Source organism: Mirounga angustirostris, unplaced genomic scaffold (genome assembly GCF_029215605.1).
Source record: "Mirounga angustirostris isolate CCGP_5_RB_7025 unplaced genomic scaffold, mMirAng1.0.hap1 SCAF_6, whole genome shotgun sequence".
In the NCBI taxonomy this organism is placed as follows: Eukaryota; Metazoa; Chordata; class Mammalia; order Carnivora; family Phocidae; genus Mirounga; species Mirounga angustirostris.
This window is the reverse complement of record NW_026991714.1, coordinates 129,112,627-129,132,760: the sequence shown is the minus strand read 5'-3', so window position 1 is coordinate 129,132,760 and position 20,134 is coordinate 129,112,627. Positions and strand designations below refer to the sequence as shown.

Genomic DNA, 20,134 nt, shown 5'->3' with positions numbered 1-20,134 from the left:
GATCAAGAGTTGCATGCTCTTCCAACTGAGCCAGCCAGGTCCCCCTGGACATATTCCCTTTTAAATATCAGTTTTGTGATATTATATCTTCAAAGGAGGCGGACATTTTGATACTAGTAATTAAATTTTTAGAATCAAGCTGACAGATCATGCTTTTAAAATCTAAGTGATTATCTCCATTTCAATTATAAATTTACTAATTTGTACTTTTAGATTGAGCTGACACTTTACCAATTTAATTTCTTTTTTAAGATTTTATTTTTAAGTGGGCGCCTGGGTGGCTCATATGGTTAAGCGTCTGCCTTCGGCTCAGGTCATGATCCCAGGGTCCTGGGATCGAGTCCCACATCGGGCTCCCTGCTCCTTGGGAGCCTGCTTCTCCCTCTGCTTCTCTCTCTCTCTCTCTCTGTCTCTAATGAATAAATAAATAAAAATCTTTAAAAAAAAAAAAAAGATTTTATTTTTAAGTAATCTCCACACCCAACATGGGACTTGAACTTACAACCCCAAGATCAAGAGTCACATGCTTCACCGACTGAGGCAGCCAAGTGACCCAATACTTCAACAATTCAATCTGTAAGAACCAATTAATGATATCACATATTTTTTCAAATTTTTATCATTCATGCTTGGCTTTCTTATTCTATTTTGATTTCTTCCCTAAGTTCTAACCACAAACCCCTTAAAAAAAGAAAACACCCTTTTCCCTATAGAGATTTAAAGCACCATTTTTTTTCTTTATAATACTGCTTACAGTACTGCTTTAAAATACTGCTGTATTATCACATAAATTTTCTTGCACAGAATTTGAATTTTCACTATTTTAAAAATATTATCCTTCAACATATTCTCTACAACCCAGATCTTATTTAAAGAAGTATTTTTTATTTCCATATATTTGATCACCATTTAATTCTACCTAGTCCATTTATTTCTACAAGAGATATAGTATCAAATTATGTATACATTTCTGGGCGCCTGGGTGGCTCAGTTGTTAAGCGTCTGCCTTCGGCTCAGGTCATGATCCCAGCGTCCTGGGATCGAGCCCCGCATCGGGCTCCCTGCTCTGAGGGAAGCCTGCTTCTCCCTCTCCCACTCCCCCTGCTTGTGTTCCCTCTCTCGCTGTGTCTCTCTCTGTCAAATAAATAAATAAAATAAAATAAAATAAAAATTATGTATACATTTCTTACTATTCATACATTTCTGGCTACTTTTCTTCCATGTTTTTTGGCATTCTATTCTTTAAAATGACTAAATTTAGTACTACTAGGCTTTCATTATTTAATATAAATTTTATATTTACCATTAAAATTTTGTGGTGAAATTTGTTTTATCAGTTATAATGTAAGCAATCACTGCTACTTTAATATTTGTTCCAGCATGATGAGGAAAACTTAGACCACACCTTTATTTTAATTTTTAATTTTTTACAAATGTCATGTTAGGTATTTCTTTGCATCTTGTATACTTGGATGACTGAACTTTTTGTTTTCTTTTTTTTTTTTTTTAAAGATTTTATTTATTTATTTGACAGAGAGAGAGGCAGTGAGAGAGGGAACACAAGCAAGGGGAGTGTGAGAGGGAGAAGCAGGCTTCCCGCGGAGCAGGGAGCCCGACGCGGGGCTCGATCCCAGGACCCCGGGATCACGACCTGAGCCGAAGGCAGACGCTTAACGACTGAGCCACCCAGGCGCCCCTCTTTTTTTTTTTTTTAAAGATTTTATTTATTTATTTTGCGAGAGAATGAGATAGAGAGAGAGCATGAGCGGGGGGAGGGTCAGAGGGAGAAGCAGACTCCCTGCTGAGCAGGGAGCCCGATGCGGGACTCGATCCCAGGACCCTGGGATCATGACCTGAGCCGAAGGCGAACTTTTTGTTTTCTAAATTGATGGGCCTTTTAAAAAAAATCAGTCCTTGGATTTTCTAAGCAGATAATCCTACAATATGATAATAATTTTGTCTCTTTGTTGCTAATAGCTATACTTATTTTTTTTAAGATTTTATTTATTTATTCATTTGACAGAGAGAGAGAGAGCACAAGCAGGGGGAGCCACAAACAGAGGGAGAGGGAGAAGGAGGCTCCCCACTGAGCAGGGAGCCTGACACAGGGCTCAATCCCAAGACCCTGGGATCGTGACCGGTGCCGAAGGCAGATGCTTAACTGACTGAGTCACCCAGGCGCCCCATTAGCTATATTTATTTTTAACTTCTGCACTAGACATGGCCTCCAGCAAAATGCTGAATAGCAACAGTGATAGTAACGTTTGCTAACATTTGCTGTCAATTTGCTAACATTTGCTGTCAATATGGGTCCACTACAGTTCCAGAAGTTTCCAGACCCTTCTTTTTGAAGGTGAATTGAGCCCATTTACATTTAATAAGTGTAATGAGAGTTTATAAAAGGAATGCATAACTGAATTCCTTCATACCTAGTTTTTTCTTTTACCTTAAGTTAATGTGTATAGGCATAATGAGGGATAAATACAATCTAATATGATTAGTCGACTTGATGATATACAATATGAATTAAATTGGACTCTTACTTGCTTTTTTCTTTCACTGAAAACACCATTTTCTTATGTCAGCTTTCTCCTAATTCTTTAGTGATAAGAAATGAACTAGAACACAATGGAGTCCCATTTAAAATTCAAACAAAGACATTCAAAGGTAATGTCTTTTAGCAAGATGAATTAAATGAACATGGGCAAATAACTGAAAAAATAAGGTTTTCACCATGGCACAACCCTACACTGCAATCATTCCCGGTAATTCAACTGCCTTTGCATTTGGCAATAATGTTCTACAAGTGAATCTGCTGATGACTAGCAAAATTACAAAATGAACCCAAGGCCAACTAATCAAGAGTCACAACAAAGAAACTAGGAATGCAGGTCAAGGCAGGAGGTTGCAGCAGGCCAGATATGATACCATTTGCCTAATTTTCATTTAGGAATTTGCTACAATGAATAAAATAAGTATCTCCTCTGAGTTAATAGAAAAGAACAGATATTACCTATCACCATTCTGCGACCATGAAATTTCCTGAATGTATGATTAAAAGAAAAAAAGTCTTTAAAAAGAATATTAATCATTCCTGCTTTCACAATAGAAGCCGTATTTCTGAATTTAAAACATTATTCAGCATTTGCTTAAGAATCACAGTTAGATGATAACAGCTCTTGACATATATAAAAGTTCTATGGAAAAAACTACGACCTCTTTAATTTTGCTTTAACATTAAACTAAACAGAACATTTAAAATTTCAGTAAGAGCATGGGTTAGTCTGCTTCAAGAAGTACTTCCAAAATTCAACCACCTAGCTTCTCTTCAGGAGAAACTGCACACCATCATAAATCTTTTCTAACTTAACTTTTGGAGAAGAAAATGGAAAATCAAACCCATAGGACAGTAGCTGAATAAAATATTTCCTTCTCAGTGTCAGACAAAGAAGTGCTTTTCCCTCTTACAAGCTGCTCTATTTCAACAGATGATTCAACTGGTCCTGTAGATCAGAAGACTGCTCAACACTAGAAATTAGAACAGAGAAAAAGTTTATCTGGCATGAGTAATAAAAATCTCTTTGTACAATTTGTACTTTAATGCATAAATACTGCTGAAACTAAATCAAAATTTATATTGGTCCACTACAGTTCCAGAAGTTTAAACTATGAAAAAAAGGTTTGTAAAGCCAATTAGTGTAACCCATATTGTAAGGGACAGATTTAATCCACTCAAAAAAACAAGACTGCTTAATGACTTTAGCACATTTGCTTAATGAATATTACCAACATGTAAGGTTTTTCTGTTCCTTAAGTTTGGCATCTACACCGTGTAATTTTTAGAAAGCCTTTACTAGCAGTGAATTAACTTACTGCATGCCTTTGAAATATACAGTTGACCCTTGTACAACACGGAGGTTACAGGCGCTGACACCCCACACAGTCAAAACCTGTGTATAACCTGACTCCCCCAAAACTTAACTACTAATAGCCTATTGTTGACCAGAAGCCTTACTGGTAACAGAAACAGTCAATTCACACATATTTATGTATTTTGTATGTTATATGTATTATATACTACACTCTTACAATAAAGTAAGCTAGAGGAAAAAATATTAAGAAAATCATAAGGAAGAGAAAATACATTTGCAATACTATACTGTATTTATAAAAAAAAATCTGTGTATAAGTGGAACGGTGTAGTTCAAACTTGTATTGTCCAAGGGTCAACTGTACTGTTTTCTTTATAACCCAAATGAGCAGAATATATGTCAATTTAAGGGCATATATCAGCTAGAGTTTCACACTGATTCTAGGCCCAGAAGTACAATTCCCTGTAGCCTGCTTCAGTTGGTTCCCCGACTCCCCTACGTTTGGGGTTACTTACTTCTTCTGAATAGCTTCTTGCCTAAATCAGAAAGGGAAAGAGGAAAATAAAGATAAAAAATCTCAGAAAACTAGTGCAATTTATGGTTAGATATTTGTAGGCAGAACAAATTTCCGGCTTATGTCACATTCTGTATTTCTGTCCATTCTAGCTTAAGACTGTGCTCTTGAAGCTCTGTTCACTATCTGAGTGCAGAGTTGCTAAGAAGATGGACTCTAAACCTGAAGAACTAATGATACTCTATCAGACTGAGGGACGCAGTACCACAAACTATATGCATGGCTCACATTCAGCCTGGGTATGTGGAATCTAATGGTCACACACCTGATATGCACACACCCCAAGAATGAACATTAAGCTGTTTAAATATCAAGCGTTAAATTCTCAATCATACATTTCCAATAGGTACATAAGTAACATCAACTATATAAAATATAAAGCAAAATGAAATACAATGAAAAGCTAATTATAATTGTATCCAAAATTATAACAGAGAAAGGGTTCTCTATATCTCAGAATCTCCTGGGTCATTTCTACGTAGCTAGGGCTGGGTTAAATGGGGGAACTAGAGGACACAGGTCACAGTTACACTTGATTCCCTAGTGAAAGCGCAGACTCCCCAGGAGAGACCTTGGGCACAGGTCGTCGACAAATATTGATTAAGTGTCTACTCAGTGCTGAGCACTGTGCGAGCATGGTCCTGGCATGGGCCCTGCCCTCCTGGGGTTCATAGTCTCTCCCTCGAAGGAGCCCCCAAATGAACACAGAGAAGCTCACAAAAGGCAGTCCCTGCTCTTGATCTCACCCATGCTCCAGCTTCTGCAGTCACCACCATCTTTTCCAGAAGGAGCTCCTTCTTGACTAACCCCACCTTTACTCCCAACTCCTGCCTTCACAGGAAAGCGTGCTGAAGCACAAAGGCAAGAGGGCGCAGCCTGCGGGATGTGACTTTGCAGCAAGCCGGCACTGTGCAAGGCATACTCACTGGTACTGAAGGTGTGTTGTTATTATCGCCATTTTCCTTAGACTCTGCATTAAAACAAAACAAAATGAAAAAAAAAACAAAAATAGCGAACATTCCACTTCCCTGTAGCCACACAAATTATGTAAATAAAACCCAAATCACAAAAGAGATTGTTTCTTACATCTTCTGAGTGCAAGATGGCATCTTCCTGCAGGACCATGTTTCGAGCTGCCTGACCTAGCAGCTGGAAGACAAAAATAAAGTGGTAATGATCAAACTCTGCAAACTTCCTGTCATCTCTCCGCAGCTGTTATACCCCCACCCTCTCTCCTCCCCTCCCCCCTTATAACCACAAATGCTCCAAATTTAACAGAGGATAATCTTTGATTTGTTCATGTTGAAAATCCAAATTCAGTGTCACTGTGTGGTGCTGGCATGGGCTCAACATCTGCTCCAAAGGCTACTGTTTGAGAAATCAAGGGCTCCGGAACCGCAGAGTCAGGAGGCAAGAGGAGATCGAGAGAGGTTTCCAGCCTACGGTCACACCCGGCTCCTGGCAGACAGTAAAGTCCAACCTTGGAAGGGGAGTTACTGTGTGTCCTACCCCTTGTCCCTGTTCCCTTGGGTCAGAGAGATTCTGATGAAAAGGGGACCGATGACCTCATATTTAACAGGAATACCGCGTCACTGCTACAGCCCCCAGATAATCTCCCCTGCGGCAACTGTTGTTTATTTATTTTCGTTTATAAACCTTTACGTACTTCTAATGTTGAGACAGTAAAATAAGACCCTCCATCCCTGTCCCTTCCCTTCCCCATTCTCTCTCCCCTATGCATAAATATTTTTTTAGAGGCACCTGACTGGCTCAGGCGGTAGAGCATGTGACTCTTGATCTCAGGGTCTTGAGTTCAAGCCCCACGTTGGGCGTGGAGCCTACGTAATTAAAAATAAATAAATAGGGCGCCTGGGTGGCTCAGTTGGTTAAGCGACTGCCTTCGGCTCAGGTCATGATCCTGGAGTCCCGGGATCAAGTCCCGCATCGGGCTCCCTGCTCAGCAGGGGTTCTGCTTCTCCCTCTGCCCTCTTCCTTCTCGTGCTCTCCGTCTCTCATTCTCTCTCTCTCAAATAAATAAATAGAATCTTTAAAAAAAAATTAAAAATAAATAAATAAATAAATAAATAACTTACCTTTCCATTGTGTCTTTTTAAAAGTGGCCATACGTATATAATCTGCCCCCCCTACTTAAAATGTAAGCTACTACCTGCACTCTTCCACACCACACGCTGCTATTTTCACTTGACAAGATATGCTGAGATAGACTGCAGTAGTTTATACTGAATCTGCACATTGCTCTCTTATGGCTGCAGAGCACTGTGCTGTATAGATGTCCCTGTAAGATAATTCAACCAGACTTTGGGGCTATTTGCAGTCTTTGCTATTAGAAGTAGTGCTACAAAAAATACCTTATATATCTTTGTGTCTTTTTGCTAGCATATCTTTGGTATAGACTCATAGAATTATGACTATGATTGCTGGATGGGAGGGTCTTACTGGGGTTATACCATTCCACATTCCCACCCACAATGTATTCGAGTGCCTGTTTCCTCCTTGTGGCCACTTTTAAGTGGCAAACTCTGAAGTCCTATAGATGGGAGATGGTGACTGACAAACTGATGGAAGAAAGAAAAGGTTCTAAAAGAATCTTCCTCATTCATTTATTCAGTCAACAAATATTTATTCAGCGCTTGACAGTATGCCAGGAAGAGACATAGCCCCTGTCTTCACAGGGCTCACAATCTGGTGTTACAAAGAGGACACAGGCACTGCAATCCTTGTGGTAACTGCCGATGGTGAAGCACCAGATGACCGGGCAGCATGGAGAGTTGGGTGTCTGCCCCATTACAGGGGCAGGTGTTCAGGGAGGGCTTCCTTGAAAAGAAGTGACTTCTAGCAGAGACCTAAAGATTGGGCATGATCAGATTTACTGTTTTAGAAGTGTGGCAAGCAGAATGGACTGGAGCAGGGACTGAAGGCAGAGACTGGTTGGGAGAACACTGCCATAGTCTAGGCAAGCAATGAAAGTGGCCTGAGCCACAGGAGTGGCCGTTAGAAAGGGGGGTGGGGGTGGGTGATCATTTCAAAGATAGACTCAAGGAGACTCGTGATTTCTGGAATGCAGGAGCTGTTGCAATGCTGGGCCAAGGCCTTGCTTTGATGACAGATGTATCCATTGGCATTCTGCATCATTTTCTTGCATAAACCAACCACGCACATCACATATCATCTAAGATGTCTGGGTTGGGTTTCTTTAAAGCGGAACAACATCTTGAGTATTTCCCCCCAGGCTTTTACTATTGCTTTGCTCATAAGTAAGTCAATAGCAATCTTAGCTCCTCATCTTCAACAGGTACTGTTACTACGTCGTCATTTGTTAGCTCCTCATCTTCAACAAGATTTTTCAACTTCGTTTTCATAGCAATACCAACCCTCTTTGTGTTTTCATTCTAGTTCATCATTTTCCATATTATTGCATTAAGTAATGTAGTTAAAATAGCAAGCATAAACACAGGTGTAAGGTAAAACACAATGGACCCTAAAAAACAAAACAAAACAAACCAACCCACACACAACAGACCCTTTACTCAGCACACAACTCGATTGGAGGAGCATGGGGGTCACACGCATTCATTGTGCTGTGGGCACAAGGTTGGCATGCTCTTCCCCACTTGGTGCTTCAGCCATACTGGCCTCTTCGCACACCCTGCACACATTCCCATCTCAAGGCCTTTGCTTTTGCCATTTCTTCTACTTGGAACGTTCTGCCTCCAGACGTCCATGTGGCCTGCTACCTCACTTCATTCAAGTGTCTGCCTCAATGTCCCCTCCTTAGAGGGCCCTTCCCTGGCCGCCCTATTTAAGGAAAACCCTTTCATCACTCTCTACTCCCAGCTTAGTTTTTCTTCATGATATTTACTACCACCTGATTTTTTGTTTCATTTGTTTGTCCATCTTTTCACTAAAATGTAAGCTTCCTAAGTACAGGGACCTAGTTTTGTATACCACCCTCTCCCTTATACCTAGAATAGTTCATGGCACATAGCAGACAATAAATATTTGTTAAATGAATGCCATGGAAGGGGAGCTTTACACATGGAAATTGTCAGCTAATCAAACAAAACAGCCACATGGGGACTGGTGAAAAGAGAAGCAATATTCTACAGACTAAGAAGGATTCAAACTAAAAATCAGGCTCCCTGTCCACAATGAGACCAAGACTCATTGGACTAACCCGAGGGAGGTACCCTGTGGCTTTGGGACAATTTGGGTCACACCAATAACAACTCAAAAAGCTGGAGAAGAGGAAGCCTGAGTGGCTCAGTTGGTTAAGTGTCTGCCTTCGGCTCGGGTCATGATCCCAGGGTCCTGGAATCAAGCCCCAGGTTACTCCCTGCTCAGTGGGAGCCTGCTTCCCCCTCTGCCTGCTGCTCCCCCTCCTTGTGCATATGCGCGCGCTCTCTCTCTCTGACAAATAAATAAATAAAATCTTTAAAAAAAGAAAAGCTTGATCAAAGATTATTTGACCATAGAGTTGAGGGTCCATATATGGGCTCTCTGTTCTGTTCCATTGGTCTATATGTCTGTTTTTGTGCCAGTACCATGCTGTCTTGGTGATCACTTCTTTGTAATATAGCTTGAAATCGGGCAACGTGATGCCCCCAACTTTGTTTTTCTTTTTCAACATTTCCTTGGCGATTTGGGGTCTTTTCTGATCCCATACAAATTTTAGGATTGTTTGTTCCAGCACTTTGAAAAATGTCATTGAAAAATTTTCATCATCATTCGCCATCATGGAAATTCAAATCAAAACCACATTGAGATACCACCTTACACCAGTTAGAATGGCAAAGACTGACAAGGCAAGAAACAACAAATGTTGGAAAGGTTGTGGAGAAAGGGGAACCCTCTTACACTGTTGGTGGGAATGTAAGTTGGTACAGCCACTGCGGAAAACAGTGTGGAGGTTCCTCAAAAAATTAAAAATAGAGCTACCCTATGATCCAGCAATTGCACTACTGGGTATTTACCCCAAAGACACAGATGTAGTGAAAAGAAGGGCCATACGCTCCCCAATGTTCATAGCAGCAATGTCCGCAATAGCCAAACTATGGAAAGAGCCGAGATGCCCTTCAACAGATGAATGGGTAAAGAAGATGTGGTCCATATATACAATGGAATATTACTCAGCCATCAGAAAGGATGAATACCCAACTTTTACATCAACATGGAAGGGACTGGAGGAAATTATACTAAGTGAAATAAGTCAAGCAGAGAAAGTCAATTATCATAGGGTTTCACTTATTTGTGGAACATAAGGAATAGCATGGAGGACATTAGGAGAAGGAAGGGAAAAATGAAGGGGGGGAAATCGGAGGGGGAGATGAACCATGAGAGACTATGGACTCTGAGAAACAAACTGAGGGTTTTAGAGGGGAGGGGGGTAGAAGGACGGGTTAGCCGGGTGATGGGAATTAAGGAGGGCACGTACTGCATGGAGCACTGGGTGTTATACGAAAACAATGAATCGTGGATCACTACATCAAAAACTAATGATGTATTGTATGGTGACTAACAGAACATAATAAAATCAAATCGAATTAAAAATAAATAAATAAATAAATAAATAAAAGAAAAAAAGAAAAGCTTGGGACACCTGGGTGGCTCAGCCTGTTGAGTGTCTGCCTTCACCTCAGATTATGATCCTGGGGTCCTGGATCAAGCCCCATGTCGGGCTCCCCGCTCAGGTGGGGAGCCTGCTTCTCCCTCTCCCTCTGCCGCCCCCCAAATAAATAAATTTTTTTAAAAAGCTGGAGCAGAAAGTCTAAGGAATAGAAAGAAGGTATACCCTCCTGGACAAGACAATTGCCACTAGACCCCAAAAAACCAGAAGCAGACATTGTTGTGTGAAATAAACCGTAAACACTTGAGACATTTTTTCTCTAGGAAATTCAGCTCTCTGAGCTCAGGATACTATCAAGAAAATGAAAGGGAAACTCACAGAATGGGAGAAAATATGTGCAAAGAATATCTGATAAGAGATTAACATTCAGAATATGTGAAGAACTCCTACAACTCAACAACAAAAAGTCCAATTTGGAAATGGACAATGGACCTTCACAGACATTTCTCCAAAGATATACAAATGGCCAATAAGAACAAGAACAATGCTCAACATCACTAGTTTGGGGAAATGCAAATCAAAACCACTGGGGGGTACCAGTTTATACCTATCAGGATGGCTATGATTAAAAATGGAAAATGACAAATGTTGTCCCTGGTGTGAAGTATCTGGGACGCTGGTGCATTTGCTGGCAACGTAAAATGGTACACCCATTGTGCTAAACAGTACAGTGGTTCCTCAAAAAATTAAACATAGAATTACTGCAATTGCAATTCAGCAATTGCCCAAAATAACTGGAAGCAGGGTCTCAAATAGGTATTTATATACAAACGTCTACTGCAGCATATTCACAAAGCCAAAAGGTGGAAACAGCACAAATCTCCATCACCAAATGAATGGATAAAAAAAACGTCGTATATACATACAATGGAATATTATTCAGTCTTAAAAAGGAATAAAGTACAGTACTGATACATGCTACCAAAAAAAAAAAAGACAAAAAAAAAAGAAAATCAAAAAGACACTCCAAATAATCTAAAGTCTAGTAAAGGAAATGGCAAAAATACATAAGTAACTACAGGAAAAGTCAATATGGTATGTGATAAGTATCATGTAAGAGATCCAATAAAAAGACAAAAGTCAGAGAACTGAGAGATGATGTGTCAACCCTCCCAGAAAGTTGGAACAATTTCAGTTTAACTCAATCCACACCATTTACTGAACACCCAATCTAAATCTACTCCAGAAGAATCTCGTGTGAAAAATACACAAGGAGGAAGAGAAAGGAGCAAGTGACATCAGGGCAGTCAATGGTGACACCATGGCTTTTGGGTCACTAAATCAGTTAGTATCATATGAGAGGTGGTGCCCAAGATTATGAGCCTAGAACCAGTCTGCCTAGGTTGGAATCCTAGTTCTACCCCTTCCTTGCTACATTGTAACCTTGGAAAAATTAAATTCCTCTTTGTATCTTCTATGTAAGAAACATACCTCCTCTGTTAGTAAGTGCAAAGATTTAACAAATTAAGCTACATAAAACACAGCAGTGTCCAGCACATAGATGCTCAACAAAAGTAAGTTTATTATAACAAATATGGTGTTCAATACATACTGGTGGTTAACTATGAACACTATTTTTTAAAATTTATATATTTATACCTTGTTTCTCCTCCAAAAAGATTGAAGGCAATTTATACCATACTATATGCATGTGTGTGTATACACACACACACTTTTTTTTTTTGAAAAATAGAAACAGAATCTAGAAGTCATTAAAAGGAGAAGGAAATAAATGTGTCTACCACTAAAACTGATGTAAGAACTTCTGTGCAACCAAGGCAAAAAGTGAAACACTTGCATTTGCATAATTCTTTTTTTAAAAGATTTTATTTATTTATTTGTCAGAGAGGGCGTGTGTGCACAGGCAGGAGGAGTGGCAGGCAGAGGGAGAAGCAGGCTCCCCGCTGAGCAAGAAGCCCTAAAGGGGACTCAATCCCACAACTCCAGCATCATGACCTGAGTGGAAGGCAGACGCTTAACTGACTGAGCCACCCAGGTGCCCCTCATTTGCATAATTCTTATTTTTATTAACATATAATAAATTATTTGTTTCAGGGTATTTGCATAATTCTTATTTGGTAAAAGGCAACATGACAATTCCTCAAAAAGAGAAGAACTTTCCTCTGATACTGAATCCTAAAATGAGTATATCATGTGTGGCCTCACACAAAACATACTTGGGATCACCAAATCAGTGACTTCAACAATAGTGTTATGGTAAATGCAAACACCTTCTTCATATGGTTATTTCTTGTAGTCACTACCAATACAAGCTAAGGACATAACATGAAAGATGACTCTGTAAAGACAATTCTACTGGATCCTAAACTAATCTGAATGAAGCTGCTATGAATATTCATATACAAGTCCAAAAGCTTGTGGCCATGTTATGCTTGTTACTGCAATTACATAACTTAATGAAATAATATAGAGACTGATGAAATATGAGTTAAAAGAGAGAGTTGCTATTATTATGAAAACTAAGTTGAAAATAAGCAATACTTGTTGAAGATGAGCAACTAAGTCACACTGCCATTGAGTTAATTATGAGCAAGATAATGATCAAGTTCTAGAGAAAAAATTCACAAAGATCTAAAAAGACTTTGTACTCAGATTGTTTCTCAGGTGTATTCAAGATGTTGTTCCACTTTAAAGAAACCAAAACAGAAACTCTTAGATAATATGTGTGTGGTCAGCTTATGTAACAAAATGAGAGGCATGTTATCATTTCTCTTGGGTAAAAACCTAGGAGTGGAATGGCTCAGTCACCAGAACCATTTTGTTTGTCCATTCATTGGTCAACGGACATTTGGGTTGTTTCCAGTTTGACCCTATCACGGATAATGGGGTTATGCACATGTACAAGTCTTTGTGTGGACATATATTTTCATTTCTCGTGGGTAAATATCTAAGAGTACAATAAATACGACTTTTTTTGGAGACAGCGTACATACATAAAACTTTCTGGTGTGAAAAGCCATCATAACTCCATTCACGGAACCAGCTAGAGGATGAAGGGGAAATCGGGGCAAAGGAGAAAGCTAATCTAATAAACAGAAAACCAAGATGTGGCCAGAATGACAAATCAGAAAAGAACAAATCCACAGACGATGCACAAAAGTGTGAAAGGAATCTGGGATGTTGAGGGCAAAACCATGCGGAATTTGGGGGCCAGAAAGAGGGAACCCCATGAAACAAATTATGAACTGGCTAGGACCACTATCTTATCCGCTGTCCTGCAGCAATCTCTGCTTTAAAGCACAGATTCCCACAATCCCGTTCCCCGCCATATCGCTAATCCCCCAGAGACTACACATCCCAGAATGCAACACGCGCCCCTCGCGAACGAGCTCTATTCTCAGGGAGCAGTTCACAGCCTACAATTCCCAGAAGGTAATGCGATCCCCTTCTCACAGCTATGGAAGACTCGGGGCCCCGGGATATCGGGCCATAAAGTCCACTCCCAGCTCACCTCGGAGCTCCGGGAGCCTTTCAGCACCTGCTTGGTGAGCGCGATCACGTCCGTACCACAGGTGTTCACCTTCTCTGTGAGGAGCCCCTTCACAGACTGACCGAATCGCGCTTGCGAATCTGGTGTCCCAGTCGCCATCACCTCAACTAGTGAACGCCGCAGCCTGGGCAACGGCGAGTCGCTGGGGCCAAAAGGCGTCAAGGCGGAAGGAAGCTAGGTGGTGTCTCTTACACCGTGGGAAAAGGAAGGGACGCATGCGCCCAGCGGAGGTTGACCTTAGCTAACTTTAAGTTCATTTAAAATATTCAGTTGATATCTTGAGGAAGATAGGGCCCAGGCAGACATCCCTGGAGGGGACAGAGGACAATTTCAGTAAATCTATGCGTTAGAATCAGAAGGCCTGGATTATAGTCCTACTTCTGCCATTTAGTTTTGTGACTGCAAATTACTCAAGCTTTGCGTCTTGTGTTCATTAGTAAGAAGTAATAATGTTCAAGTCTCCAAGGGGTTATGAGAACGAATTAAGACCTTTCACTTCAATTTTAATAAGATTCCATTTAGTAAATATCAAACTGTGCTAGGCTGAGGGTAGAGAAAGAAAAGATACAGTCCTTGTCTCTGAGGAGCTCCCAGGCCATGTGATGAGCCATGTAAACAGCTAATAAATGGAGGAAATGTTCAACATCTTAGTAATTTTTTAGGATAAATGATCTCTTTTTTCTATTAAAAGCAACCTGATCATCACCTTGGAAATGAAATACCGAAATGTTTCAGGTAGCTCTATTTCTTTTTTAGCTAATGCACAAGATGGGAATGGTGTTATATTGTAAATTCTGTTCAAAATAACCTGTACTCAGCATCAACATTACTTTCTCTCCAAGTGTCTAGATTCATGTCTCTGTTGCGTCTTTCATTTAATTCTTGTTCTTAATTTTATTGAGGTGTAATTTATGTGCAATAACTATCTTCTTTTATAGTGTACAGTTTAATCAGTGGGACAGATGCACACACCTGTGAACCACCACAATTAAGATACAGAACATTTTTATCACATCACGTTTTTATCAGAAGTTTCCAAGTGCCTATTTGCAGTCCATCTCTCCCTCACTCTAGGCAACAACCAACCAATCTGCTTCCTAACACTATAATTTGCATTTCTAGAATGTTATATAATTGGAATAATACAGGAAGTATCCTTTTTGTCTAGCTTCTTTCAGCATAATGATTTTGAGAGTTATCCACATTGTAGTGTGTATCACTAGTCTGTTCCCTTTTTTTTGCTAAAAAATATACCATCATTTGAATATCTCATTTTGTTTATCCATTCACCTGTGGATGGACATTTGGGTTGTTTCCACTTTGGGACTACTATAAATAAAGCTGCTATGGCATTCATATGCAAGTCCTTATGTGGGTTGTTTTCATTTATCTTGGATAATATCTAGGAGTAGAATAGCTGGGTCGTATAAGTGTTTAATTTTTCAAGAAACTGCCAGAGGCGCCTGGGTGGCTCAGTTCATTGGGCCTCTAGACTCTTGGTTTCAGCTCAAGTCATGATCTCGGAATCATGATCTCAGAGTCTTGGGATCAAGCCCTGTGTTGGGTTCCTGGCTCAGCGGGTTGTCTGCTGAAGATTCTCTCCCTCTGCCCCTCCCCCCTTCTCACTCTTTCTCTCTAAAATAATAAATAAATATATCTTAAAAAAAATAACTGCCGGGGCACCTGGGTGGCTCAGTCAGTTGAATGTCTGCCTTTAGCTCAGGTCATGATCCCAGAGTCCTGGGATCAAGCCCTGTGTTGGGCTTCTTGCTCAGTGGGGAGTCTGCTTCTCCCTCTCCCTTTGCCCCTCCCCCAGCTCGTGCTCTCTCTCTCAAATAAATAAATACAATCTTAAAAAAAAAACTAATCAAAAAACAAATCATTTACCAAAGTTTTTACCATTTTATGTTCCCAATAGCAGTGTGGGAGACTCCAGTTGCTCCACACCCACAAATTTAGGAAAAGATTGCTATGTAGCCATGGTAACAAGTAGCCATCTGTGGTAGACAGACTGGCCACTGACAGGTAGCTCTGATGAGCCCCATCTTGTGGTGTTCATGTGCTTGTGTGATCCCCTTCTCTTACATGTGGGCACGACCTGTGTCTTGCTTCTAACCAATAGAATATGCATAGTTGTTGGGAGATACATGATTGTGTATACATGATTATGTGATTACAAAGACCATAAGGCCCATCTTGCTGAAGTCTCTTTCCCCTTTGCTGGCTGCAAGGAAGCAAGTGGACATGCGGGAGAACTCCACATAGCAAGGAACTGCTTCTAGTCACTAAGAAATGAGCCTCCAGCTGACAGCCAGCAAAAATAAATTAATTAATTAAATAAATAAAAACGAAGCACTCAATTAAACATCCTAAAGGAGCTGAATACTAGTAACAACCAGGCAAGTGGGGAAATAGATCCTTACCCAGTTGAGCCTCCAGATGAGAACCCAGCCCCGGTTCACACCTTGATTACCGCAGCCTTGTGAGACCCTAAGTAGATGGCCCAGAAAAGTTGTACTTGGATTCCTGACCCACAGGAACTATAAGATAATAAATGTGTGTTGTTTGAAGCCACTGTTTGTGGTAATATTGTTATACAAAAATAGAAGACTAACATACCACCAGAACTTGTTTGAAATCTGTTCAATCAGTTAATGACAACTAACCTCAGTTAATCCCTTTTGCAAATCAAGCAGTCAGGATCACTTCTGAAAGTCAGTCATCCAGGAACTAATTCATGCCAATAATTACCCCTCAGAGTGCTAATCAATCAACAATAGTCTTACAGGGGCGCCTGGGTGGCTCAGTCGTTGAGCGTCTGCCTTCGGCTCGGGTCATGGTCCCGGGATCCTGGGATCAAGCCCGCATCAGGCTCCCTGCTCAGCGGGAAGCCTGCTCTCCCTCTCCCACTCCCCCTGCTTGTGTTCCCTCTCTCGCTGTATCTCTCTCTGTCAAATAAATAAAATCTTAAAAAAACAAAAACAAAAAAAAACAATAGTCTTACCCAAGTAACACTTCTATAGATAATATCAACCTTCTTATGTCCATCAATCCCTGAAGTCCATGCTTCCCCAAAATTCTATTATGATCAGCAGTCTACTCTGCTTAGAGGGACTGCCTGCTCTCCTTTATTATAATAATTATAATACAAATTCATTTTTGTCTTTCTATGTCATATACTGAGCTATAGTCTTATCATTTTTGATAATTCTAGAGGTTCCAGCAACATCATTTTGAAGACCCTCACTTGGCAGCATTCCAGGGACCCTCAGTTCAACAGGTGCATTTACTGGACCTGTATAAGATCACTAGGCCTGGATCTTTGTATTAAGTAATTAGACCTTTGGGTCTGGAGATGCACCATTCAGTTATGAAATCTAGGTCTTTGTATAAGGTTATAAGACCTTTTGTTTGGTGGTATATTCTTTGATAAATATTTTTGCCATTAATAGGATAATTCTGCTGTTTGCCTTGCTTTTGTTGTTGTTTATCTCTGTGCAAAGCTATGTCACAAGGGATTTTGCTTTTTCCAGGATTATCTTGTTTCTTTTGAATGTATAAGGGAGTGTTCCACAGAGAATGGATGGAATCACAGGCACAATAGTCTCCACCCAACCTAAGCTGGCCTTTGAGGGTTAATGGTTGAGGTCTTTTAGACTGGAGACTGGCTGATATTATCACATCCCTTTTGCTAATTGAAACCACCCAATCTTTTTCCACTAACTGATTAATTATGAATTATCATTACTCTCTCTCTCTCACATTATCATCCTCTGGTATAACTTTCTTAATCCAGAAATTCTATAATCTTTACCCAGTGAAGGAGAATCCTAGACTGTGTTTTTATGATTCAAGAAGTGTCCATGACCAGGGGTGCCTGGGTGGCTCAGTCATTGAGTGTCTGCCTTCAGCTCAGGTCATGATCCCAGGGTCCTGGGATCGAGCCCCACACTGGGTTCCCTGCTCCGCGGGAAGCCTGCTTCTCCCTCTCCCACTCCCCCTGCTTGTGTTCCCTCTCTCACTGTGTCTCTCTCTGCCAAATAAATAAATAAAATCTTCAAAAAAAAAAAAAAGTGTCCATGACCAGAAAAGAACTTTTGGACATGCTAATACTAAATATTGATCCAATGTCATTTGTTGATTGACCTCTTAGTAAATATAAAAAATGACAGCACCAGGTTTGATATAGGTAGTCTAGTAACTCTTGTAAAATCCAATTCCTTACCAGAAGTTAAAGGTCTAAATGGGTAAACTATGGCTCTTTCTAGGGTATATCAAATAACTCAAATAAAATGGTAGATATGTAACCTAATAGTTGCCATGCCTTTAAAAGAATAAACTTCGGGGCACCTGGGTCACTCAGTCGTTAAGCATCTGCCTTCAGCTCAGGTCATGATCCCAGGGTCCTGGGATTGAGTCCTGCATCGGGCTCCCTGCTCAGCAGGGAGCCTGCTTCTCCCTCTCCCACTCCCCCTGCTTGTGTTCCCTCTCTTGCTATGTCTCTGTCAAATAAATAAATAAAATCTTAAAAATAAATAAATAAATAAAAGAATAAACTTCTTTAAAGCTACTTAAGAGTTTTCTTTTAACTTCCTCAGAAAAGGTGCCTGGGTGGCTCAGTCAGTTAAGCATCTGCCTTCAGCTCAGGTCATGATCCTAGTGTCCTGGGGTAGAGCCCCACATCTGGCTCCCTGCTCAGTGGGGAATCTGCTTCTCCCTTGCCCCTCCCTCTGCTCATGCTCTCTTGCTCTCTCAAATAAATAAATAAAATCGGGGCGCCTGGGTGGCTCAGTCATTAAGCATCCGCCTTTGGCTCAGGTCATGATCCCAGGGTCCCGGGATCGAGCCCCGCATCGGTCTCCCTGCTCAGTGGGAGGCCTGCGTCTTCCTCTCCCACTCCCCCTGCTTGTGTTCCTGCTCTCGCTATCTCTCTCTGTCAAGTAAATAAATAAAATCTTTAAAAAACAAATAAAATCTTTTTTAAAAAATAAACTTCTTCAGAAAAAAATTTTTTTTTACTTTTTAAAAAAGATTTTATTTATTTATTTGACAGAGAGAGCACAAGCAAGGGGAGTGGCAGGCAGAGGGAGAGGAAGAAGCAGGCTCCCCACTGAGCAGGGAGTCCAGGACCCTGGGATCATGACCAGAGCCGAAGGCAGACACTAAACCAACTGAGCCACCCAGGTGCCCCCAGAAGACTTTTTTAAAGTAAATGACAAATGTGAATTACTTGATGCCTTGATATTACCTAAAATGATTGCTGGTCTTAAAGGTAGAAAGTCACGTATTTAATTTTTTTAAAGATTTTTATTTATTTATTTGAGAGAGAGAGAGAGAGAGAGCACATGAGAGGGGGGAGGGTCAGAGGGAGGAGCAGACTCCCTGCAGAGCGGGGAGCCCGATGCGGGACTCGATCCCGGGACTCCAGGATCATGACCTGAGCCGAAGGCAGTCGCTTAACCAACTGAGCCACCCAGGCGCCCCAGAAAGTCACGTATTATACTGTAGAAGCTATGATCCTACAAACATACATTAAACGTAATCATGTTAAACAGGCTGCTGTGATGAAAAGTTTGTATACAAGAACCTCATAAAAGACAATAAAAATAATGACAAATTCATGGAGAAGTTAAAAGGATTCAATCATAAATACACAAAATCTAGGGGCACCTTAGTGGCTCAGTCGGTTAAGCGTCTAACTCATGATTGCAGCTCAGGTCCTAATCTCAGGCTAATGGGATCAAGCTCCGTTTCAGGCCCAGTGCTGCTAGTGGAGGCTGCTTAAAATTCTCTCTCTCCCTTTCTCTCTGCCCCCTGCCCCTGGCTCACACGCACTCTCTCTCTATTTTTCTTCCTCTATTCGGGGCGCCTGGGTGACTCAGTCGTTAAGCACCACCCAGGTGCCCCTATGTCAGGACTTTATTTGAAAGAGAGAGAGAGTGCAAGTACGAGCTGGGGAGAGGGAGAGAAGGGCAGAGGGAGAGGGAGAAGAATGCTCCCCACCGCGCAGGGAGCCCGATGGGGGGTTCGATCCCAGGACCCTGGGACCATGACCTGAGCCGAAGGCAGACATTTAGCTGACTGAGCCACCCAGGCAGTGCCCCGAATTTTTAAAAAAATTGAAATAATTTTAATTTTATTTAAAATTAAATAAATAACAACACAAAATCTGGCCCACCAAATTCTGAAAAGAACCACAAAGAATGATTGAGTTTAAGACCTACAAAGGTAAGATCTTTCAAAACCAGCATCATCACCTGACAGCACCAGATAAAACCTCAAAAAGACACTAGATTAGGGACGCCTGGGTGGCTCAGTCGGTTAAGCGTCTGCCTTCGGCTCAGGTCATGATCCCAGGGTCCTGGGATTGAGTCCCGCATCGGGCTCCCTGCTCCTTGGGAGCCTGCTTCTCCCTCTGCCTCTGTCTCTCTCTCTGTCTCTCATGAATAAATAAATAAAATCTTTAAAAAAAAAAAAGACACTAGATTAAATTCTCCATGGAACGCCTCATTCCAGTAGGCACAAATTGGCCA

General features: G+C 40.9%; 1 protein-coding gene across 1 annotated transcript; it reads right to left on the bottom strand.

The window, feature by feature from the left end:
* Positions 1 to 451: 451 nt before the first annotated feature.
* Positions 452 to 13,756, bottom strand: BORCS7 (BLOC-1 related complex subunit 7). Its single transcript, XM_045878728.3, has 5 exons — positions 13,563 to 13,756; positions 5,533 to 5,595; positions 5,373 to 5,416; positions 4,388 to 4,408; positions 452 to 3,528 (listed from the first exon to the last, which is right to left on the bottom strand). The coding sequence occupies exons 1-5, from the start codon at positions 13,698 to 13,700 to the stop codon at positions 3,477 to 3,479; spliced, it is 318 nt and encodes a 105-aa protein (XP_045734684.1). The 5' UTR covers positions 13,701 to 13,756; the 3' UTR covers positions 452 to 3,476.
* Positions 13,757 to 20,134: the final 6,378 nt, after the last annotated feature.

Excerpts from the sequence above, each read along its gene's own strand:
- BORCS7 (XM_045878728.3), bottom strand. The coding sequence starts at position 13,700 with ATGGCGACTGGGACACCAGATTCGCAAGCGCGATTCGGTCAGTCTGTG. Across the intron at positions 5,596-13,562 it reads AAGGCTCCCGGAGCTCCGAG|CTGCTAGGTCAGGCAGCTCG; the intron begins GTGAGCTGGGAG and ends TTTGTCTTCCAG. Across the intron at positions 5,417-5,532 it reads CCATCTTGCACTCAGAAGAT|AGTCTAAGGAAAATGGCGAT; the intron begins GTAAGAAACAAT and ends GTTTTAATGCAG.